The sequence below is a fragment of the Rhinolophus sinicus genome, chromosome 17, assembly GCF_057876585.1.
Source record: "Rhinolophus sinicus isolate RSI-liver-muscle chromosome 17, RSI-T2T, whole genome shotgun sequence".
In the NCBI taxonomy this organism is placed as follows: Eukaryota; Metazoa; Chordata; class Mammalia; order Chiroptera; family Rhinolophidae; genus Rhinolophus; species Rhinolophus sinicus.
In genome coordinates this window covers 2,879,721-2,904,918 of record NC_142517.1, presented here as the reverse complement: position 1 = coordinate 2,904,918, position 25,198 = coordinate 2,879,721, and the positions used below count along the sequence as shown (strand labels likewise).

Sequence of the window (25,198 nt, the reverse complement as noted above, 5' to 3'; positions counted from 1 at the left end):
CAAGAAAATATACAGTTTTGTGCCTAACTGTAACCTTCACAGATGTTATTTATAGATAACAGGTTTGCTCTCTACACTGAGCCACAAGCAGGGTGCGGGTGTCCCCACCTCGCCTCCAGGAAGAGGAAACCAACCCACATTTCCTGTGTCAATCGGAGACTACGAATAGTGCCTCCACTACTGAGAGTGTGCTCGTTTGAAGAGGGAAATGTCAATGGTTCGAATGTAGTATCAGGGTTATGGGTCTGCTTACGATCAACTAAAGCTCACATTTCATATGAACAAAGTCGGTCTGTTTGACCTGGTCCTCACCCGTGGGAGTTTGCAGCTCAAACCAGGACAGGCAACAACACGAAGAGAGAAGATACAACTTACAGACAAGAACTACATTAAAACAAAACACCACACTGGTGACAAATGGTCTAGGGCGTGTGATGGTGGAGGTGAGAACAGGTGCCCTGAGGCTGTGGGCCCATGAGATGCAGGTTGGACGCCCCTAAGATGCCCCCACCTCTGTGTCTCCTTGGTGTCTCAGGATGGAGGCTTGGGGAGCTAGCCGCTTCCTGAGCATCTGGGGTCAGGAAGCCTCTATGAGAGCAATGCAAACAAATTGGCTGAAAAAGTAGAAACACAGCATGTTCATGATAAAAAAAAAAAATGAACCATGTAAATATATCAGTGCCTCCCGGAGTCATTTCCAGGTTTAATGAAATTCCAGGAAAACCCTCTGTGGGATCATTTGCTGGAACTTCAGTGAGTGACTGAAAAGTTTACCTGGAAAAATAAACAGGAGAAGAGTTGAGAACACTTCGAAAAAAAATAAAAATAACGAGAGGAGATAGTCTCCTCTCTTTAACATCTTTTTAAACATCTTTAACCAGATGTTAAAACCATGTTACAAATCAATAGTACGGTGCTGGCTCGAGGGAAAGAGGTAAAAACAGGTCAGTGGAACAGGATGGATAATGGAGCTGGAGGCCTGGCCTGGTGGGGGTTTACAGCTAATGGTGCATCAGACAGAAGGACAGAAATGGGCATCAAAGAAATGGTACTGTACATGCCCTCGCATTGTGCGTGGAAATCAGCTCCTGACAAAGCCAAGATAACCAAAAAAAAGAAAATGATTTAAAAATAGAAGGCAGTTTACATGAATGTATTTCTGACTTCTGGACTGGGGGGAGTTTTGAAAGCACAGAAGCGATAGAAAGAATCTTAAAGAGAGAGACTTAGAACTGTCGTTAACAATGATTACTAAATCCTTAAAACTTAAGGTTTCTGCGTGTTAAAAAAAGCATAAAGAATACAACAACCCAAAGAGCCAGATGAGAAGAACGCTTTTCAGGAAATAGTAGCACAGACCATGTGCCCTGCCATTCCCCCATGTGATCAGGTCACCTGTCCTTCCTCTTTCTCTGTGCCTCCAACCAGCTGGCCTGGGGGCCTGGACACAGCCTTTGGGCCCATCTGCCCACCAGGTGACTTGTGTCTGACTTTTCATTGAACTAGGAGGCCATGTACTGTCTTCTTCGGGTGAAGGGTGTCCACGAGCTCTGGCCTGCATGCCCCCACCTACAGCTTGTGTCCCAGGCACCCTTCTCCATCATCAGGCCGTGAGGCACACTCACTCCTGGCCCAGGGCAGCCACCCTGGCGCCTGCCTCCCACCCCTCCTGGGCAGCCTGTGCCCTCCGAGGGCCCCTCACAGTCCCCAATGACCATTCCTGAAACCCCCCCAATCCTTCCTGGCAGCAAACAAACATGCTATTATCTTAGAAACAAAATCAAGCCCAATTTCCTTTCTCCCATTTTCCTCTCCAGGCACCGCCCCATTTCTCTAACCTGATTGTCGATTATTTTAAATAGAGTTGATAAAGACGACCTTTCCTTTTACAAAATGAATTTTCCCAGGGGACCACGATTTTGCTTGTTCTGGGAGGAGGTGTGACAACAGACTCTCTGTTCCTCCGTCAATCTCCTCCTGCCCATCCCCTGCCCTCCTTCCAGACCTGCTCATTTAGGGCGTCACCCCCTCCCCTGGTGTCCTGGAGTCCCCACAGTCTGCTGTGATCTTTGTCCTTGGTCGTCCCATAGCCCCTGAGCACCTGCCCACACCATGCACCTTTCTCCGCTCGCTGGACAGGTCGCGGTTTCCTCATGGCTGGCGACTCCTGAGGTGCTGTTTTACCCACCCTCCCACGAGGGCCTCAGCCCCTTTCCTGTGTGTTTCCATCGCTCTCAGCACGTCAACTCCCTGCTGATTCATTCCTGCATCCCAATCACACCTACCTCCAGCCACCATAGACGGTGACCCTAAGAGGATGCTATACTAGTCTGCTCGGGCCGCCAACCATCACAAGGCACCAGGCGGGGCGGGGAAACAGCACAAACCTGAGCTCTCACAGTCTGGGTGCTGGAGGCTGGGAGCCCAAGATCAAGGTGAGGGCAGGCTGGTTTCTCCGAGGCCTCTCTCCTGGGCTTACAGACCCTGTGTCCTCACATGGTCATCCGTGTGTGCATGTCCGTGTCCCCATGTCCGCTTCTCAGAAGGACACCAGTCAGATTGGAGCAGGGCCCACCCCAGGGACCTCACTTTACCTTAATCACCTCTTTAAAGACCCCCTCTCCAAATAAGGTCACACTCTAAGGTGCCAGAGGTTAGAACTTCAACATATGAATTTGGGGGGACCCAGGTGAGCCATCACAGCTGGTGACATGGTGACAAACCCCCATTTACTGGAGAGTTCCTCTGTGCTGAGCACTGAGCTTTTTCGCCGTTTCAGTTCGTCTCACAGTGACCTGATAGGGCCATCGTGACCACATGGGGGACCAGGTGCTTCCCACCGTCACCATGACAGCATCTCGCTTCTTCTCCCACAGGATGTACACCTTCAGTCTAGCCGTGGACTTGAACTCCAGAAAGGACGGTGATACCAGCAGCAGACGAAATGGGGAAGTGCATCCTCCACCAAGGCCCAGGAGCATGGGCAGCATTCAGGCTTTACAGGTGATGGAGTCCCTTTCCTGTCCCATGAGCTAAGCAGCACCACCCTTTCCCGTAAGTCTGTGTAGACACAGCCTCGCAGGGTCGGTGTTGTATAGACACACAGCCTCTGCCCCAGAGCGCAGCGGCGGCTCCGCCCCTCCCCACCCCACCCCCACTCCCATGGCTGTGAACTGGCCTGGGGGCTCCCGGGCACCTGAAGAGTCTGCAAGAACAGGCAGCACAGCACCTATTTGTAGCTCAGGGGGCAGGGGACCGACAGGGACACAGCCCTGCCCAGAATCCTGATTCTCTCCTTAGCAAGCGGGGTGACCCTAAGGAGTCCCCTCCCCCTTGGATGGAGTTTCTGATCTTTAAAGTCAAGGCTGGGAGAGATGAGGAGGCTGGTGCTCAGTAGCTTGGGGGCCGGCAGCCTCAGGACCAAGGCCAGGGTCACCGCAGGGGCCCCTGAGACTTGCCACCTGCATGGGGCACACCCAGGGGGTGAAGGCTGCTGGCAGGGTACCTCCCCAAAAGCAAACAGGTACCACAGCATCCCTGATGCTGTCTGGGCAGGCAGGCTGGCCCTCTCTGGTCTGAGGCCACAGCTCTTCCTTACAAGGAACCCCGGGGGCAGGGTGGCACCTGCAGCTGGCCCCTGGCTGGTCCCCAGTTACGTGGCAATGCCTCCAGGGCCTGTATGAGCCATCCCTCCACGTCTCCACTATGTACCTCACACATTACGTGAGGATTTCATCTCAGCCACCCCAAGCGGCACAGGAGGCATTAGTCCCCCTGCATCCCCATCTTACAGGTCTGAAGACAGAGACTTGTGGGGAGCATATAGATAAGCACCCCCCACACTGGGCTGTTTCAAGAATTACATGAGACGGGATGTTGAATGTCCACCGCAGGCCAGGCCCTCAAGGCTGAGAGACTGTTGCTGCCCAAACAGCAGGACCACAGTGTCGGGCTCCTTCCTGGGTCCCAGGGCTCGGGGCCTGGCCAGTAAATCTCGCTGGATGACCTAATGAGGGTCCTAATGGAGACCCATGACTGAATCACCCTAAATCCAAAATTCACCCTCCATCTCCAAGAATCCATTCCCCCCAGAGGCTGCCTCCAGGCTGGAGTGCGCTCGGGCCAGACAAGAGCTGAACACAAGACACTGGGTGCTGGGACAGCAATGGGACGTCCCCTTGAGCCAGGTCTTCAGTTAGAGATAATGGCCCGGGGAAGAGGAGGCACTGACCACGAGCCAGAGAACTGCCAGCCACAGAGAGACAAAAACAGGGTTCCCCACCCCCAAGCTTCCCAGGCTCCGGAGGCTGGACTTGCCCTGCTAGGTGGACAGTCAGAGAGCAGGCTGGAACGGGGGCCTCCTTGAGGCTCTGCCCCGCTTTCTAGGTTGATGGAGGGGGAGAATCTGGAATGAAAGGCTTAGCTTGTTGCTTGGCCTGTAGCTAAACCCACTGGTGCTTTAAATGCATGAAAACCCTCCTCGCCTGGTCCGAGTTTGCCCCTTCTGTATAGCAAGAAAGGAACACTGTGGCATCAGGTTTGGGACGATGGGCTGAATAAAGGCCCCAAAGACAGGAGGCCCTCATCCCTGGAACTAGGATTGTTACTTTATAAGGAAAAGGGGCCTTTGCCTATGGGACTGAATGGAGATCTTGATGGGAGATTATTCTGGTGTTGTGAGCGGGACGCGGCTGTCAAAGAGCAGTCTCACACATGTGTGTCTTTCCACAACGTCAGACTATGAGAATAAAGCCTGGATCCAGTCCTGCTACTCGGTTTCCCACGGGCATTAACCAAGGCTTCGTCCGGAGCACAGTCCCCAATAGTCAAGGCGGAGTGATTCCACACAGGAGGCTCCCACAGGTGTGCAAGCTGTAGGGGTTGGGCGAGGCAAACAGAGTCTTAGGAAAGAAGCATGAGAGAGAGTCCTGTGTTCAGCGAGAGTCCCGAGGCGCTGGTGTGCGTTTTGTCGCGCGTCGGGTCAGGCTGGTGAGACGGTCAGGACGTGAGGTTTCAGGGGCTCCATCTGGGACGAGTGCAGGTGCGGCTGTCAGCTCGTCAGGGGAGGCCTGAGCGAGGAGCCATCAGAGAGCTCTGGTCTTATGCCCGAGACTGGGTGTGGTGCCCCCACCTGCAGTCACATAAAGTGTCCAGGTGGTCACACTCCACCCTGTGTCTGGAGTTACCCGGTCAGGCGCTCACTGGGTGAGCTTTCACGGGAGGCTCTGGCATGACTGTCGCTCTGACTGACACAGATATCGGAATGATTCGAGTCCATTTTGTGTTCGTAATTGATGCTCTATACATCTGCATTATCCTGTGGGCCCTGAATCTAATCACAATTGTCCTCATGAGAGGGAAACAGAGGGATTTGATCCACACAAGAGGAGACGACACAGACAAACAAGGATGAGACCATGTGAGCGTGGGGACAGACTGGGGCAATGTGTCCACAAGCCAAGGATTGCTGGGGCTGCCAGGAGCTGGAAGAGGCAGGAGGGACAATCCTCTGGAGCCCCTGAGGGAGCACGAACGGCCCTGTTGACACCCTAACTTCGGAATTCTGGCCTCCGGAACTGTGAGAGGATGCGTTTTTGTTGTAAGCTGCCCAGTTGGTGGAACTCGGTCATAGCAGCCCTAGGAAACACATACCAAACCTAATGACCAGAGTCAACACAGCCCTGTTGTGCTGTGAACTTGGGCTCAGTCCATCCCCTTCCCATGGACCGACCGTTCACTGGATTTTAATATTCCTGCTGCCAAGCTCTGCATTTCAAAGTTGAAATGCGCTGGGCTCTTCCAGGGAAGAAAATGCCCCAGATCCAACGCCTCAGCGCAATGCATTGGTGGTACTTTGAGATGGTCAGTACGCAGTCGCGGTGGGGAGCACGTGCATGCCTTGCAACCTACCTGCTGATCAAGTAGGAACAAGGGAATGGGAAGGGATGCTTTAACACTCGTTCCTGGAGGGGAAGGCATCCTGGTGTCAGCATGGACAGGCCCTGTGCAACGACACTTCAAAATTGTAAGGTAACAAGACAAGCTTCCCCTTGCAGCTCTGCCCAGGGGATGGGTGTTTGCATCAGAACCAAACAGCTGCAGACTCCAGTAAGAGAATCGTGATACTCGCTTTGCCTTGTCCATATGCCCAAGGTGATGGTTAGGAGGTGAGGCCTGTGGAGATGCTTCAGTCCTGAGGTGGAGCCCTTATGAAGGGCTTAGGGCCCTTATAAAGGAGACTCCAGAGAGCCCCCTCACCCATTCCACCATGTGAGGGCATGGTGAGAAGTTGGCAACCCAGGAGAGGGCCCTCCCCTGACCGTGCTGGCTCCCTGACCTCTGGCACCCTGAGTCTTCCAGCCTCTAGAACAAGGAGAGATAAATGTCTGTTGTTTATAAGCCACCCAATCTGTGGTATTCCGTTGGAGCAGCCGGAATGGACTAAGACAGGATAAGGACTTGGACGAGAGACAGGAGAGTAGAAAAGTTGATGTGCCATGGTTCAGGCACTGCTGTTTCTTTTCATTTCCTGTGTATACTGCCCAGGAAATAAAGAGTGGCAAGGAAGTAGGAGGCTTCCACCTGCAAGTCCTCGTCCTGTTGCACTGTCATGATGTCGGTGAACTGGGCTGTAGCTACTGAACAGGAAGGAAGGGATTCCATTGCTCGGCCAGCTGTTGGGTGACGAGGAGAGATGCGTCTAGAAGACATCTAATATGGATGTTCCATTGCACACTTGAGCGATGTTTGGCTGGGCTTCTCTGCTGATGGAGTGTTTATGGCATGTCTGTTGCTTACCCCGACTTCACTTTCTTTCCTCCATCTCAGGGCACAATCCTGAGGAAAAGCGTGTTGGTGGTACGCCATGGGGAGAGGGTGGATCAAATCTTCGGCAAGTCATGGCTGCAGCAGTGCTCCACTCCTGATGGTAGGTAACGTCCTGGCCAAGTCTACACACAAAAGCAAGATAAGTCTGACCCGTGAGATCACTTCTCAGGCTTCTGAGCCACACTCCCCATGGTGCCACTCTTTAGAGTGACTCCGCATAGACTGTGTATGTAGGATGGGTACACGCTGCACGTCCCTGCACAGGCCGTACATGTACGCGTTTGAGCACATGTGCTATCTGTGCGTATCTGACCTCAAGTGCTTTGAGGGAGATGAAGGTGTTGGTTTCAGTGGTAAGCAGGTCTGCTTGTGTGACACATGGACAGTCCTGCTTACTCAGCAGCCCACACATGATATGTGGTTAGCGAGTGCAACAGTGACTTTCAAGCAAGTCAACGTGACTAACTGCGGTCTCTGAGCCCTCAGCTGCTGGCGCTTACCCTACCTCTCAGTCTCGTCACTCTGTCTCTCCAAGCTAATCGTCACTGCAGTGGTCATTTCCCTGTCATGTCAGGTGTATTTTTGAACATATGTCTTGCCTACCCCCACCTTACCCCTCAGGATGCCAAGAACTAAGGACCGTGCTTGGAAGTACAACCTCCCCGCGAGCCAGTCCCTGTGCTGCTGGGCCACCTCTGGGCCAGCGCTCGGCCCTCAGGGAAAGCCACAACTTCTCAGCCAAGGAGTGGACAAGCACAGTGATCAAGTCCATGCATAGCAGCTGGGCTAGTCGGGTCCTTTGGGATCCCTCCAGTGGCCCAGCAAGTCAAAAAAGGGGTAAATGACTAGGGAAAACTGTTGGCAGATGACCAGCACATACCAGAAAAATTTTGAGCAGATCACATCATGACCTGACATACCGTGTTTCCCCGAAAATAGACCTAGCCGGACCATCAGCTCTAATGCGTCTTTTGGAGCAAAAATTAGTATAAGACCGGGTATACTATACTATACTATACTATACTATACTATACTATCATATAATACCGAATCTTATATTAATTTTTGCTCCGAAAGACCCATTAGAACTGATGGTTAGTCTAGGTCTTATTTTCGGGGGAACACAGTACTTCCAGAACCCTCAGATGTAGTGTTATGGTGTCTACGAAACAAGGCCAGGCAGGGACACAAAGTCTCGAAGAGGAAACAACAGGACAACAGGTGGATATGAGGAAGAGTATTTGGCTATCCAGACACAAGCTCAAGTGACCGATCAGGGAGAATATTTGAAGGCACTGGAAATTACCAGCTTAAAGGAAGCTTTGGTGGATCCCTTGGTCAAGTGAATACTGACAGTCTAGTTTGTCTGCACGTTGTAGGTTGCACTGTTTAATCGGTACAAGGGGGCATTTGGGGTGCTGCTGGCCTCTCCTCTGATTCCAGTTTTCCTCCTGGTTTCTGCTCACTCTGCCTCAAGCACCCACACCCTCACATGGCCCCTTACATCCCAGCAGTGCTGACCCAGAGCACCTCTATCCTATACACTCCACTCCCGTCAGAACATAACCCTGCCCCACACCCTGTCTTCTTCTGAGCTCTGCTCTGTGCCCCTCGCTGCGACCACAGGTAAAGTGTCCCTGAAGGCAAGACTCCTCCATGGAGCTGGTTGACACCCTTTGGATCACAAATGCCTTTGAGAATGAGACACAACCGATGGAACTTCTCTTTGAAAAAAACACAAATACCCCCTTTTCCAGTGAACACAGCTAATATGTTAGCATTGAATAAAGCTCTTTAAAGCTGATGGTTCAGATAAAGTCTCTGCCGATGGAATTTCCAGGGAGGGAGCTTCCAGAGAAATCATGCATGGAAACTAAAAAACAAGGCATGCAAAATAGCTGACTGCCTCCCTCTGCGTTTGTGAAAGGCGGGGGGGCTGGTATTGCATGGTCACAGCCTGCCATGTGATGTCTGCAGGCCTCAGGGAAGTCAGCTGGGCTGCGGGGACCTGCTGCACCGGGAGGTTTGGGGGTCACTTGGGGGGTGTGAGGGCTTCCCGTGGTGTGCTGTCTTCGGCGGGGTAATCGACACATTGGTAATGAGCTCAGACCTGCCACTTCCTGAGGACTTCCTTGAGCCAGGCTCTGGCCATTAGCTCACTGATTCATTTCAACAACTCTATCATCTCCCCTTTTACTAATAAAGGAGACAGAGTCATTTGCCTCTAGTCACATGACCAATACCTGGTGGTGTCAGATTAGAGCTCAGGGTGGTGCTTCGCAGCCTCTGGAGGGGTGGGTGGGGGCAGTTCCAGTGAATCCACCAGATTTCCAGTCCCTTCTCAAGCAATTGACTCCAGCACAAGGCAGGGGCGTCTCTGCCATACGTACTCTGTCCCTGTAGGCAACGTGACACACTTAAGCTTTGGGAAGGGTCCAATTTCACCTAATTAATTAATGTCGACTTGAGATGCTTATCAGGGGAAGCTCAGTCAGTCATGGAGACACTTGGTTCTTAATCAGAAAAATTGTGCGAGTGAATCTTCAGGAAGGGTTAGAGGAAGACAGAGTCTCAGGATTCCTGGGGCTGAAACCTACATTTTCTGTATTTGAAGAAATGTATGTGCAGTAGAGCAGCATTTTCTCCTCAAATTGAATCCACGTCACAGAGCACGTTTGAGAAAAACAACACAGTGGATGAAAATTTAAATGAGAACCATGCTTATAATGTGGGTCTTGCCCTTGGAGGGGGGAGGTTACGGGACAAATATGCATTAACACGAGAACTGAATGTCTGGTACATGTCTATGCTTCAGGGAAATACTACCGGCCAGATCTGAACTTCCCTTGCAGTCTGCCTAGACGGGGCAACAGCATCAAAGACTTTGAAAATGATCCACCGTTATCGTCTTGTGGAATTTTCCAGTCCAGAACGGCAGGTACGTTTGCAGGTCATTCTAGTAGGAATAGCAGCGATAATTGTAGCAATGATTATCACTAATGCACGTTGGTCCTTCGGCACGTACCCTGGAGGTCAGAATTAGCATTACCCCCTCTCTGCTGATTGAGGAAGCTGGGGCACACAGAGGTTACGTAAGTTGCCCAAGGTCACCCAGCTAGTAAGTGGAATCGCAGAGATTTGACCCAGGAATGGACGGTTGGGGGAGTCGGGAGGAACGAAAGGCATGGAAAGAGTGGGGAGGGAAGGGAAGGAATAATGACCGCTCTGCACCGACGCTGTCATCTAAGAAAGGAAGAACAACATCCCCTCTTTGATTTGATTTCAAAATCTGTCACTCTGGGCCTTTGTTTTCTGTTGGTTGCACATGACTGACTTTGGAACAGAATTGGCCCTTGAGTTCATGTGGTCTTCGTTTTATGAATGAAGGAACTCGAATCGAGAATCAGGAAGGTGCTTGGTCTTCCCAAGTCACACAGCTGGTACTGAAGGAACTCGCTGGAGGCCTTGCTGCTGCTTCCTCACTCGTGCTGTGACACTTGGTCACCAGCTCTCTGGCAGGCGGGCGGGGCGGCCCTGATCTGTGGTGCGTGCTGATTTCACTGGTGGAAATGCTGTGCTCACACCATGGCTGGTTTCAAGGTCACTGATGTGAGGTCCCTGGACGTGGAGCTGTGAAGGGTGACACAGTTGGGACTCCCATAGGTCATTGTGAGCAGCTCCCCACGGCCCTGCCTCGGCTCCTTCTTCCGCAGCACCCTGGTCTGTCCTGTCTGCGTGCATGTGTGTGTCCCTTCTGTAAAAGACCTTCGCCGCTCTGTGTTTTCATGCCTAGATCCTCACCTGCATGTTTGCACAGTCCTGTGTGTGTCTCTGGGAGTATCTTTGAATGGGTATACAGAGGGTGCCAAAAAGATGTATACACATTTGTAAAAAGGAAAAAAGTGTATTAAAATTGTAATACTCAATATATACTGATAACAAAAGATGAATACAAGTCATGTGTATACATTTTTTGGCACCCTCGGTGTACGTTGGCAAATGTCAGCTTCTCTATTTGTTTCCTGGGGCTGCCATAACAAATGCCACAGATAGAGTGGCTGAATCGCCAGAAATGTGTTGTCTCCCCAGAAATTTACAGCTGTGGGGAGATGAGGGTGCGGGAAGGGTGTTTCTTCTGAGGTCAAAGGGAGAACCTGCTCCCGGCCTCTCTCCGGGGCTGTGCACGGCGTCTTCTCCCTCTACGCACGTCTCTGTGTCCAGATTTCCCTTTTCATAAGGACACCAGTCAGATTGTTAGAGCCATGCTAATGACCTCATCTGAACTGCATCTCCTCTGTAAAGACCCTGTCTCCAAATAAGGTCATACTCTGAGGCACTGGGGGTTAGGACTCCAGAGTATGATTTGGGGGCACACAGTTCAGCCAATGACAGCATCCACCAAAACCTCCTGACTTTGGTACCATGGCGTTTTTATTCTGAAGAGATCCCCTTCCCCAAAGATCAGGTCCTCTCATGTGGCAAGAGGGTATGTGGTACACAGGCTCATGCTTCCTTGAGCCTCAGGTGGTTTTCCATCGCTGCAGAACGAACTTAACAGAACGCCCATGTGTCGGCTCACAGTCCTGCAGGCTCAGTGTGGCGGGTTTCCTGCCCGGAGCCTCGAAACCTGAAATCACAGTCGCTGGCTGGGTTCCCACCTGGAGGCTCTCAGAAGCAGTTCCAAACGCATCAGGCGGTGGGAGAAGTCAGCGCCTTGGACTGAAGTCCTCGTTCCCTCGCCGCTGTCAGTGCAGGGCCATGGTCGGTTCCGAGAGACCTCCATACCCTGTACCACACGCCCCGGGATCTGGGACGCCAACAGGAGAGTTTCTTGCATGTTGAATCCCTCTGCCTTTGAGTCTTTCTGACTTCTGTGATGGCCAGAAAAAATTCTCTGCTTTTAATGGGCTCACCTGTGGTAACCTCCCTTCTGCCATTGAACATGACATAATCACAGGGCCACCATCTCACAGATTCGCTGCTTCCACCCCCTCCAGGGGATTGTACAGAGTGTGTAGAGCACGGGGTGGAAATCTTGGGGGCACTTAAGGTCCTGCCTACCTCAGCTGGGAAGCCACCTGTCGGGGTTGCCACCACAGGAGGCTACATTTATTCAGAGGCATTTTCCCACCTGATTTTTTCCAGGAGAAGCACTACTGAGCAGCGGCATCCAAATCACCTCCGTCTTCACCTCCCCAGCCCTCCGCTGTGTGCAGACAGCCAAACATATCCTGGAAGGTCAGTGAGAACTCATGAGTGGCTCCAAGGGGAGAGGGAAATGAGTGGAGGTGAGAATTTAATGAATGGCGGTGAATGGCTACATAAGTCACGAGACAGTTACGGACCAGCCATCTGAGAACTGTGAGCCGGCACTGAGCCCCTTCACATTTCTGAACACCAGGCTTGTAACTGAGTGCCAGGGGCCTGTCACTGCACCATCTGTCTTTGGCAGCTTCTGCCATGTATTTTTAGAGAAACTTCTGGGGAGGGGCATTCAGAAATCCAGAGAGCTGGGAACGGCTGTGGTCCTCCTAAATCCAAAACAGGAGGCTCCTGGGAGTGAGGGAAGCACTGCTGGGAGCTGTCCAGCGCCACCAAGGGCTGATGTGTGCTGGGCAGCCACCAGCACAGCTTGTGCAGTTTCCACCTGCAGGAAGAAAGCCGCTCCTGCCTGAGAACGGCAGCCCGTTCTGGAGGCTTCGCTGCCGCTCCTCCCGCTGGACCTCTCCCTGCCCCCGCTTGTGTGGGGAAGAGCAAGTGGGGAACTCATGTGCAGGAGCTGGGGCCGGCCCGCCACAGTGGCAGGTCTCAGGGAAAGCACATGGACGCAGACGTAGCATAGGGGTCGGGTCACTAGCTGAAGTGAGAAAGAGGAGGGCTGCTGGAGACCTGAGGCACGCTGAAGGTATGACATGGTTATCAGGGACAGGCGCCAGGACATGGCCGAGAAAATATAGGCTGGCCACTGGGCACCACAAAGCGCCCACTTGAGGTCGGGGAGCACAGCTTTACGCTGAGAGCCATCAGCTGAGCGTGGGGCTTTCCTCCGGGTGCCGACGGGGAGCAGGTGGACGGCTGGATCTCACTCTGGACGGGTTTGAGAAGTGAGAGCAACGAAGCAAGAGAGGGCGTGAGAAGCTGAGGGCACAACAAAAGGACAATGAACCTTGGCCCTGGATCTTAAGCTGGGTGACGTGGGAGTTAGGACCCAGGGGAGGTGAATGTAGACAAAAGGGGTGAGTTCGTGGGGTAAATTCCTGGGGTAAATCCCTGGGGCTAGAGTTAGGGGACCAGAGAGGAAGCCTCAAAGAAAGGAGGGCTGGTTGGAGACAGAGCCCTTTGACACTGAGCTGAGAAAGGGGTTGTAGCAGCTGGTAATGAGAAGATCAAGGTCAGGGAGGAAGGCACGTCACTGGAGGAGGGGGACAGGGAGCAGAGGCTGGCTGAGGCATCTGGCAGATGACGGTGTCGCCAAGCATTGTGCCTGCAGCCCTGTCAGAGCGGACAGTGAGCTGGGGCTAAAATCTTCACGGGAGGAGCTGTTGGAATAACAAGGGATCCAACCAGCACGTGTACCACCGCCGGCCCCCTGTGTCTTCTCCATCTCCTGTACCCGCATGGGGGCAGCTCTGGCGAAGTCCCCTCCCGAGCCTGGGTGCACAGGAGGGAGTCCGGCCAGTAGTCAACTGGTCCTTTCTTGGGTCTGCTCACCCCCTTAGCCGACCCATTCCTCTCCCCTGTTCTCACAAACTTGCTGTATCGTGATCCCGTCTCCAATTTTGTGAGGGATAAAAGTCCATTTTATCAGCACAGAGTGTTCGCAGTCCACCTTCCACACATCTAGAACTCGGAGGCAGCCTTGCAGCCATCCCTTGTTTGTAATTTCTCACCTGCGCGACAGCAGACCCCGAGCCCCTCTTTCAGGTCGCTAAGACTTAGGCACACCGAGTCGTCTCACCTGGTACTGGGGGTTCACATGTAAGTCGTTCTGACGCTCTGTTCCTCGGGGCTATCAGCTGAGTGGGCCAGGAGCAGGTTGGAGAACAATGTCAGCTTTCTAGAAAAACCACATAAGGGCCCAATAAGTCCCCAGTCCAGTGTGGCACGTCGGCAGATGTTCTAGGCCTAAGGCCAAATCAAAGCTTCCTAAGACAACTCGTCCCCTCCACACTCACTCGCACACACGCTCACACTCACACACGCACTAATGCAATCACTCCCCTTGGTGTTTCAGAGCCGTACACTCCAGTGTTGGGGGTACAGAGACCGAGAGAAGGAGGCTTTGTCAGGCCAGTGACCCCGCCACCCAGGAAACATGGTCCCACGTTGTCAGACTCCCCATTTCTGTGTCAGATCAGAGGGCCCCACCCCCCTCAGGTGTTCAGGAAGCACAAGAAATGCAAAACGGTTCCTCCAGTGCTGAGGACAGTAGGGACAACCCAATGGCAATACGAAGGCAGGGGCTCCGCTCAGAGCTGGGTAAGCCCTGCTGGGCTGTATTCGTTCTAAGCTTTCAATCTGAGAATAACTCTTAATAAATAGGATGGAATTAAGCAAAACAGACATGAAGTCATTTTATCCCTGGATTGCTCAGGATCAACATATTACTAATGAATCCAACAACAAATCAGAAGTGAACAAAGACAGAAACACATACAAATAACATGATGAAAGGTGAGAGATTAGTTCCTGAATTTCCTGTCTCCCTCACCCTGCCTTTTATTCCTGACATTTAATGAGCTTTTTTTGTTCTAACCCACCCAAGAGACTGCTACATTCCCACTAACCTTCAAAACCACGCATTTCCGCCTTTGGCTGGCTGCCCCCTAATGAGCTGGGGTGACGTAGTGGAGATATCCTGTGTCCGGCCAGGCCAGCTCTTGAAGGTCGCTGCTGATGTCATTCTTAAGTCATAAGGTGTCTTTCCGGCAATGACCTCAATCTTCCATTCCCTTTCTCTCACCATGGTGACAACACATAAATAAGAAGGTAAAGAATAGCCCTTTGTCCAGCCTTCCTAGCAAGAGAATGACTGAGCGTCAAAAACATTTTACGTAACTTTTGTCCCACTTTTGTCATCTTTCATGGTTCTTCATTATTAACACGTTTGTTCCAATTTTGTGACTATTTTTCTGATTTCCGTTGTTTAGGTTTCTTGCATATAAAATTAAAGGTTCTAAAAACGTTTTCTGACAGTGATAACGTCAACCTCTTTTACATGATCTCACATTGACTTTTACTCTTATATGTAGGGGATGGTGGTGGTGGTGGTGGTGCTTATGCCTGTTCAAGGGCATAAGTTTACAAATCCTGTGCTCATTCCAGAAAAGCCAGGGTACTGAGCCTTCTCTATTGGTCCTCAAACATGACAACCTCTTTCTCAGAATGACATCTGAGATGCTAACATGCTAAGCTTTATTTCAATACCGTGCCACTGAACATCCAGACAGACTGTTTCCCAAAGCGGGACCCACGGAACAGTGGCCTACAAAATGTCCTCAAGAGAAAGAGTGGCCAACGTCCTTTGGGAAACTCTCCCAACTGTGCCTTCATGTGATCTCGTCACAGTGGCCACCAGTCTTTCCCAGGCTGGGGGAGCGCTCGGGAGTCCAGTTAGCCCGCTGGCACTCTCCTTTCTAAGCACACTCGCACAGGAACCCATTCCATTGACTTAGGAACTGATTCTGCTGCCAGCATTTATGTTCAACGTCATTTTTTCCATTTCAAATAAAAGCATTAAGGTCTTTTTCCCAAAAAACTCAAAAAGAAATGGCCTTACTTTAATAGGTCAAGGTTTAAAATGCATGGATGGGAAGGGTCAGCTGGGAGGAGTCAGAATGTTCCAGAAGATGGCTTCCTTTCACCCTTCCGCTTTTGCGCAGTCTACTGTGTGTATCAGGATGGTGCTCCCATGTGACTAACATGCTCTGAGACCGGCTGCATCTTTTCAGTGGATCATTGGGTTGGGCAAGTGTTTCTTGGGGAGTCTCATTCTTGACCCAGGGATGAGGCCTGGGGTTGGTCCAGCTGTAGAGACACACTGGGCGGCCAGGATGAGCCAGGCTGAGCCTGGCTGACACCTTCCAGCTCCTGGGAGTCTGTCCCTTCCTGATGGACAGAAGGTCACCACTCCTCTGATACCTTCCAACTATCTGGTAGTTTTTGTCTCAGAAATAGCACTCACTGTGGGTGTTCACAAACAATATTTGCCAAGAAAAAATAATCCCAGCTTATGAAAGGTATTATTTAGACCGGGGAAAAGATTTACGTGCATAAAGCCAAAGAGGACACTGAAGAGAAACACTTGTATTCTGTTGACTACAGAGCTCAAGCTGGAAAAAAAAATGAAGATCAAAGTGGAACCTGGAATCTACGAATGGACGAAATGGGAGGCCGGCAAAACCACCCCAACGCTCATGACCCTGGATGAGCTGAAGGAGGCGAATTTCAACGTCAGCACTGATTACAGGTACGCAGTCCTCCCGTAATCTGCTGCCCGGGTTTCCTAGTTCTTGCTAAAACCGTGAGGAGGGGCCGCTGCAGTGGGGGTTTGCAGTAGGTGGGAGAGATTGAACTTGACTCCAAATACTATAAGGGCAGAAGTGGGGATTTGAAGCCGGTGAGCAGTTGTGGGGTTGATGGATGGAAATTTTCTGAGACAGTAGAATTCTCGCCAAACTGACCTAACAGGATTCTTGCTACAGGCAGTCCAGGGTGATCAGACATCACATCACCTGGGGGGCCGGGGTGGGGGAAGGGTGCAGACTTTGCTCAGATATCAGGAAGGATCAGATACCCAGGGTCAGGGGTTCTGGCCAAACCGACTTGGCAGGATTCTTGCTCAAAGTGGCTCGAGCAGGACACACCCTGTGGGGCCTCTTGAGTAGAGGTCTCCCCGGAAGCCTGACTAGAGTTTGGTCAAAGGGAGACTCTGTCATTCTCTCCCCGGGCTGAGTCTTCGCCATCACAAAACCCGTCGTTCAGTGAGAATGCGTGCTGCAGCGTGGACACCAGCCCTCTGCCCATTCTGAGCACAAAGCTGGGGCCTCACTGCCCACCGTGAGCCCTGCCTGAGGCACAGCCATCTCAGAGACCGTGTCCTTCTCCCAGCTGCCCGCAGCGCAGTCCTTACCACCCCCCGCCCCCGCCGCAGGCCAGGGTGGCAGCCGTTCTCCCTCTTTTCCCGCAGGCCTGCGTTCCCCCTTGCCTCCCTCATGCCAGCCGAGAGCTACGACGAGTACGTGGACAGGTGTGCGGTGAGCGTAGAACATATCGTCAGCTGCTGCCCACAAGACGGTAAGTGCCTCCACCACGCTCGGGCGAGCGGCCCCTGGAGGTTAGGCTCTTACCTGTGGGACGGAAAGGGACCCATTTGTGAACCTAGTGAAGCCCAGCCTCCCCCACCCCACTCCCCAGCAACAGCTGCCTCTGCAGTGATGGGACACAGAGACACATACTCCCCGCCATCCAGGCTCTGGGACTCCAGTTCTGAGCCGAAGGGACCCAGGACAGCAGGGTCAACACAAACCACCCGTGCCAGATTCTAGGAAACAGAGAGACTAGGAACGGAACAACTAAATGCCAGGTCAGCCTTGAAGGACAGCGGGAACAAAACATCTGTATAGAGAAATTGGAACAGGGACATATTTAAGCAACTTTGTTAATTTTGTTACATGTGATAATGGGAGGATGGTTTTGTAAGAATGAAAAGTCCTTCTCATATGGAGACGCAAACCGAGGTGTATTCTGTGGGATGGTGTGATGTTGCGACATGTCCTAAAATAAAATGCAGGGGGGAGGGGGAGGGATAGAGAACAGATACAAGCTGGGCAACGCAGACAACGGTCGGAGCTCGGGTATGCGTATGTGCCGACTCATCAGACCCGTCTTGCGTGCATCTTTGAAATGTCCATAGTAAAAAGTTAGAAGCCAATCCCATAAAACTTAAGTCGGCAAGGGTGTATTGAATATCAGCAATGTGTCAGACACCAAACAAAACCTCAGGGGGAATCCGAGTGAGGAAAACACACGCTCTGCCCTCAAGGAGTTTAACTGTGTTGGGGAAAGGGGCACAAGCGTCTGGGATAGTAGGAATGTTACATAATATGAGCAAGAGTCTCGGAGTTGGTAGGAGCCCACCTGGCCCGCTTCCCCCACCTGTGTTCTTTGGTCCCTCGTCCCAGACATGCTCAGAGATGAAGAATTCTGCTGACGAGGAACGCGGGGAGGAGCTGAGCACCTGGCCCCCTTCTGGAGCGTCCCCAGTGCACCAGGGGGACACGCTCTGAGACATCCTGTGGCAAGAGACCCACACCTTGCTGTGGCCAGCACACCTGGTCCTGACGCTGGATTGCGTGGCCTCTTTTGACTGATCAGCTCTCAGGGGACATACTTTTGGAAACCACCCTTTACTGGCATTTGATTAATTATCAAACTCAGTTGCTCACAGTTATGACCACAGGACGTCCGAGGACAGAAAATGAAATGAGAGCCTTTCACGCCCTTTCAGGGCCTCACCCAGCCCACACCTTCTGGCTGTCTTGTTTCAAGCCCCGACCCCCAGCTTTTCCAAGGCCCTCCGCCCTTTGCACTCCCAGGATCTTCCGGAACTTGGGTGCAGGACCGTTGCTCTCAACTCTGGTGTCTACTAAACACTGTGTGTGCGCACTGCTGCAGGAAACACAGCTCCTCTGTCCGAGCCGTGGCCCGTAGGCGGGGTCTCACAACGCAGCACAAGCTCTGAACAAGGAGGACTGGGAGGCAGAGCATGAACAGGGCAGGGGGGCAAGGGCTGTGGGTCTACGTGGACAAGTCTGCTGGGCTGGAGGGCGAGCGCTACACCGACCGATCCCCGGGCTCAGGTGGGCCCTCCGCAGACATTACTTGTTAACACCATGCCTTCCTGTGGGGTCTGAAATGCCACCTCCGCTGACACCGCGGGACTTTGAATCTCACAGGCGCTGAGAGGCCTGCAGTGCGGGAGTCACCCTGCTGGAGAGCACAGGCCAGGAGCCAAACCTGTGTCCCCACTGTCCCCTCCCCCACAGCACCCTGACAACCAACCATGAGTTTGGAGGCCAAACACATGAATAGGAAATTACTGGGAAATGACACAGGAAAAGCAGGTGGGGGCTTCAGTGTGGGTGTCACGTTGGAGAATTTATAGTCAGTCACCTTAAGAGAGGAACTGCTCTGTGTCAATGTGGCCCTCAAAGGAAGCGCTCCGTTCCGATTTCCTCCTCTAGGTGGAGCCAGTGAGTCCAGCCAAGCCACCTGCGGACTCACCCGGGATTAAACCTTTCCCCTCCCGCCCCACCCCGTTCTGCTTCGCCTGGTTTTAGCTGTCACCTGAGGGAGACTCCCTGAGCCCGTGGACTCTGGATGTCCTTACCCAAAGTGAGACAGCAGCAGGCTCATGGGGATCAACTGGCTGATAATTCTCAAGCCAATTAGATCAGAGCTGGTGGCAGCCACCACCACCCCCTACAAGAGGTGGCACGTCAGATGGCTGCTGGCAGCTCAGAGCAGGGCAGGTCCCATCATGAATGAAGCCCAGGGGCAGGTGCTGCCCCCATCCCGCACCACCCCCGCTCCCAGTCCTCCTGCCTGAGATGCCATGCGCGCCGGAGAACCGCACACAGCGACAGGCAGGGCTGCTAGGACGAGCGAGTATTTCCCGAGTGTGACCGCGAGTGCTTCCGAGCAATTACCAACCACATCTTCTTCCTGCCCGGGCGCCTGTGGAGGCTCTGGGACACCGTGAGCTAGTTTTACCCCAACAGCTTTGCGGACCCTCGGTCTAATCAAAGGCCCGCTCCGTGCCTGCTTGGACCGTAAGCTGTTCTGTTTTCTGCAGTGGGCGTCACCCTCATCGTGGGCCACGGCTCGGCGCTGGACTCCTGCATTCGCCCCCTCCTCCGGCTGCCACCCCGAGACTCTGCCGACTTCGCCCAGCTGGTGAGAAAGGTAGGTGCCCACCCTTTCTCTCTGGGGCAGCCTGAGGACAGAGGGTCGTTACACTCCCTTCTCAGAACGCAAACTACTGTCCTGGCAGCCCAGGGCAGCAGGGACCCACCTGCCCCTGGACAGAGGGCCGCTGTGGGCAGACGGCCGGTGGGAGAGCTTTGTCAGCTTTATCATCGCATGGCAACTTTGCTGCCAAGATCGTCTAAAAAATATAACAGACCTTTTTAGACGTCGGTTCGCATAACTCCTTGCAACTCCAATAGTTGAGCAAGTGGTCCAGGAAAGAGAAAGCGATAAGAAGCGAAAGGACAGCGCCTGGGCGGGCTTGCTCTGGAGCCCTGGGTGGGGAAGAAAGCTACCCCACCCTCTTGCCTTTGGAGCCATCCAGCCATGAAACACACAAAACCTTTTTGTAGCTGCCAGAGTGCCCGGTGCTGGGCCGGGGCTGTATAAACAATTACAGAAAAAACAAACAGGTGATAGATGCATAAAGAAAGATAACTTTGGACAAACTGTGGAGTATCACTCAGCAAGCAGAGGTTGCTTTCATCTGGCCGATAAAAGGAATCGAGGCAGGCAGACCCAGAAACTCAGACTCACCCCTTGCGCCTGCCCCAGCCCCGAAAATCACCCAGGGCCAACTTGCTTTCTGCCCTCATCTTTTTATCAAACTGACCAATTAATTGACCAATGACCTTGAGGCTGGGAGTTCAGTGGTATAGATGACACATGTCATAGGAGAGCGTCCCTTATCTGGTTCCTTCACACAAAATTGTCACAGGACCACTGCAGGCCACCACTAGCTTGTCCCAGGTGTGGGCAGCAAGGTGTCACCAAGCCCCTGAGGGCTCTGGGGTCTGCAGAGGAACAGACCCCTGGCCCAGCCGGCCAACATCAGCCCTGTGCCTGCACAAAGCACTTGGCTTTCTGAGCCCCCTCATTTCCTGCCAGAGGAAGTACATTCCTCCCTTACCTGGGTAGGAGAGAAACAGAGTTTCTGTGTGTGAGCTGCTGTCATCAGGGGGCTCCTGGGCCTGCTCTGTGCTGTTCCAGTTTCCTCTGGACATGAGCAGAAAAAGTTCCCTCCAAAGTGTTTCTGTGAGGTCCCCAATTATGACCCAGATATGCCTGACCCTCAGGTTCCTGAGCCACCACCTCAGGCTCGGCTGGGAGATGTTCATATAGATTTTTCTGGGGGGTTCTCCTGGTCGGCCCCAGTACCACCTGCTCCCTAAGTGTTGTCGTTGCTTCCGCAAACGTTACTGTCTCCCACCCACAAGAGGCTGAGCTGCCAGCTCCTGTATGCTGCCCGCTTATATTTCTGCACCCCTTCCCTCATCCCCAGGTCTCCTGGGCTTCCCTGTCATCCACACGATGGCAGGACTGCACACGCCAGGTGCTGCCTGAGATGGCATGTGACCAAATTCCCACCCACTCCCGGACCCTCGGCCTTCCCTCTCAAGATGCCAGCCTTGAATTCCCAAACTCTTGAGACCTTTTATGCTGAGAAGCTGGTGTCCACCCCACCTCATTCCCCAAATACCCTGGGCTTGCCCCAGAAATTGATCAGGGGCTCTGCCCAACCGAGGGCTTTCCAGCCAGGGGCCTGCCCCTCAGCAACCCATCACACACACCCCAGCCTCTCCAAACCGAAGGGGAGAGTCGTCCCTGAGCCAATAGCAGCATCCACTGGGATCCCCCTCACCCCCCGCGTGGAATTCTCGTAAGTTTCAGGGGCCAAGGAATTTCTAGACATTCAAAAGAGAGAGAGAGAAAAAGGAAAACAGAACACGTAAATAAAAATAAGCCTTAAGAACAAAGATCTACTCCAACACATTCATTTTACAGATGAAGGAATCGTCTAAAGTTTTACTTTGTAGTTTTTTGGGGCGCCTGAAAACTCAACACCTGTATCTTCTTGTGATGCTAAATTCGAGAATATAAGCCACTCTTGAATCAGTTCACAGGGTTCTCAGCCTCAGCACCGATAAGTCTGTTGTGGGGACAGCCTGGACATTGTGGGGTGTTGGCAGCCCCCTGGCCTCCACCCACTGGAAGCCAGTAGCACCCCAGTGGCAAACAACAACGTCGGCAGGCATTTCTCACTGGCCTGGGGGCCTGTTCCCGCTGACAACTGCTGTGTTAGGTGTCAAGACAGCAATGCAGCCTCCAAGGGGTGGGAATACCTGTCATTTGGCTTTAGAGTGGGTCTCAAATTGATTGACCTGGTATAAATAGTGATGTGACTCAACTCTGTTGTAGATCCCCTCTCTGGGAATGTGCTTCTGCGAAGAAAATAAGGAGGGAGGAAAGTGGGAGTTGGTGGCCCCTCCTGTGAAGACACTGACCCATGGCTCCAACTCGGCGTTTAACTGGAAGAACTGGATTCCGGGCAACTGAGAGCTCCCTGTGTGTTTGACAACTGCACGACGAGGAGGGAAGCCTCGTGTGGAGGCTGTGAGTACTGGGATTCTGGAGTTATCTCGGTCTCACCTAATGCGATTTGCAGAAACACAAAATGCACTTTTAGATTTCAGAGAGTCTGCCATCGTTTTCACCTCTGTAACCGCCATCTGACCCCATGGGTTTGGCTGCAGGATGCCACCTTGTAGCGTGTGTGTCTGCTATGTGGCCTGGTGGGAAATGAGGAACTGTGCCTCTGGTTTTCAGGAGTTAAAGACCCAATACACACACACACACACACACACACACACACACACACACACACACACACCAAAAGGCTACGTTTGTTATTATTCATCAAGTTCCCAACCGTTTTTCCCTTTTTCTATTTCAATCACTCTTTGCCTATGTCCACACTGGCTGAAAAAGGTAGAACAGTTAATAAAATGGAAAAGAAACCACCTACCAGCTTCCGGGTATTTGTTTCCTGTTGCTGCTTTAACAAATCACAGCAGAGTGGTAAAGACAACATAAATTTTAACGCGCGCGCGCACACACACACACACACACACACACACACTATTTGTTCTATTTCGGTTCTGGAGGCCACCAGTTCTAATGCAGGTCAACAGGCTGTGTTCCCATGGGAGACTTTGTTTCCTTGCATTTTCCACTTTTGGTGGCTCCTGCTTTCTTTGTCTCATAGCACCTTCCTCCATCTTCAAAAGCAGTGGTGTCAAATCTTCAAATCTCTCTCTGGTCCCATCCCCTCCTGCTTCTGACCCTCCTGTCTCCCTTTTGTAAAGTCTCCTGTGATGATATTGGGCTCACCCGATAATTCAGGACAGTCTCCCCATCTCAAGGTCCTAAACGTCATCCCATCAGCAAAATGGCCTTGCACACCTTCACAGGTCTGGGGACAGTAATGGGGATGCCTTTGGGGGCCACGCCTGAGCCTCCACATCCCCACACTTTGGGGTTGCTTTCATGGGGGCCAGTTGTAAGGATTTGAGACCCACCCCCCTTGGTGCAGGTCTTTGTTAGCTTTTCCTTTTCCCCTTTTTGATCAAGTGAAGGCGGAAGGTAGGCTTTGCACGGGGACAGAGAAACCAGGAGGGACCCCCAGCACAGGGAAGTGTGGCCGGCTGGCGTGAGTACAGGGGCGCCTCCAACTCCAAGGAGTTGGTCCAGGTCTCCCCAGGAGTGTCCTCACCCCATCCCTGCTGAAGGAAAAGAAAGTCACCCCAGTGCTCAGAGGTAGGGCACCGGGGAGGTTGGAGGTGCTGCCCGCCCCCCAGGCCCTCTGTTTGCTCTGCTGGACACCCTGGGGCCATACCAACCTTAGCATTTATGATGATGAATAAAAACTTTGCATATCAAGCTAATGCAATTTAAATAGCGGTCACTGCTTTGGAGTGGTCCACAGATGTCTGGATTCACTTTCTTGGGGCTGAGGCTTCTGGGTCTCACACCCGGGTCATGAGAGGGGCAGAGAATGACCCATGCAAGGAAGGGACACTGGGCTGTGTTTGAATCTCAGATCTTGAGGTCAAGTGTGCAAGAAACACCACTCTCTTTATGTCCTATAATTGTCGCTCTGACAAGACCCCCGTTCTTCTGAGATGACAGAGAAGCCCAGTTCGATCACCCTTAGCTTCCAGAAGGAACCTTACCGTAAGGACAGTCCTGGAAACGGAACGGTGCTGGAGAAGGGCCGAGACGGAAGCACCTACGGAAGTTCGTCACTACGTGGTTAGGTTTCCAACCCTCTGCGCGAACAAGAAACCAAAAACTAAAGACAGATTCCTGACCACGCTCCTCCTCTCCTGTGCTGGCCCTCGGGTGTTCACAAGCGGACTCTGACCCCTGCTACCGTCCTCTGGAAACGGACGTTCTGTCACCACTGCCGCCCACCCCCAGCTGCCCACCGACATCATTTCTTCCATGTCCTCACCTGTGGGCTTATAAAACAAACCTGGCCAGCCGTCTCCTAGACTTATCTGGGGAAAGGGGTCATCGTAAGTGTCCATGGAGCAAGTCTTACTTTACAACTTCATCTGAGATGTTTTCTATCTGAGTCATGTTGGCGAATTTTATGGGCTGAATTGTGTGTGTCCCCAAATTCATATGTTGAAGTCCTGACCCCCAGGACCTCAGAGTGCAACTGTATTTGTAAATGGGCCTTAAAGAGGGGATTAAGGGGGCCAGCCTGGTGGCTCAGGTGGTTGGAGCGCCGTGCTCCTAACACTGAGGTCACCAGTTCGGCTCCCACATGGGTCAGTGAGCTACGCCCTCTACAGCTACGACGGTGAACAATGGCTCTCCTTGGAGCTGGGCTGCCGTGGGCTGCTGTGTGCTGCCGTGGGCTACCTTGGGCGGCCGGCAGCTGGCGAGAGCTGCCATGAGCTGCTGTGAGCGGCTGACCGACGACTGGCAACTGACTGCCTCGGGAGAGCGTGGAGCATAAGGCTTATAACACCAGCACAGGCCAGGGAGCTGTGTCCTACACAGCTAGACTGAGAAACAAAGATTTGAACTGGAGTTGGGGGGAGGCAGGCGGAAGAAGGTGGGGGAAGAGGGGATTAAAGTAAAATGAGGTTACTGGCTGGGTCCTGACCCTATCTGACTGACTGCTGTCCTTAAAAGAAGAGGAGATGAGGACACGGACACACAGGGACGACCACATGAGGGCACAGGGAGAAGGTGGCCATCTACACGCGCAGGAGCAAGGCCTGTGGAGAAGCCAACCTGCCCACAGAAGCCAACCTGCCCACACACTGACCTGGACTTCCAGCCTCCAGGTGGTGAGAACGTAAGTATCTGTTATTTAAGCTGCCTGGTCTGTGGTGCTTTGTCATGGCAGCCCAAGGACACTCACACAGCACATGAAAAACAGATATAAACACAAAAATGTACAGCTCTGGGCTGGTCAGGCCGTGCGGCTCAGCAGAGGCATTTCATAAATGGCACCACCAAGGGAGCCTGCTACAAATGCCCAGAT

The 25,198-nt window shown here is 52.6% G+C and overlaps 1 protein-coding gene across 1 annotated transcript in view; it reads left to right on the top strand.

Moving 5' to 3' along the window:
* UBASH3A (ubiquitin associated and SH3 domain containing A) overlaps window positions 1–22,658 on the top strand; it is a 40,433-nt gene extending 17,775 nt beyond the window's left edge. Inside the window, exons 7-14 of the mRNA XM_019745660.3 lie at window positions 2,877–3,003; window positions 6,829–6,928; window positions 9,644–9,766; window positions 11,974–12,066; window positions 16,153–16,297; window positions 17,018–17,124; window positions 19,685–19,794; window positions 22,057–22,658. Coding sequence (XP_019601219.2) covers window positions 2,877–3,003; window positions 6,829–6,928; window positions 9,644–9,766; window positions 11,974–12,066; window positions 16,153–16,297; window positions 17,018–17,124; window positions 19,685–19,794; window positions 22,057–22,194 — 943 coding nt within the window. The 3' untranslated portion in view covers window positions 22,195–22,658. The remainder of the gene's footprint in view (window positions 1–2,876; window positions 3,004–6,828; window positions 6,929–9,643; window positions 9,767–11,973; window positions 12,067–16,152; window positions 16,298–17,017; window positions 17,125–19,684; window positions 19,795–22,056) is intronic.
* The last annotated feature ends 2,540 nt before the right edge of the window (window positions 22,659–25,198 follow it).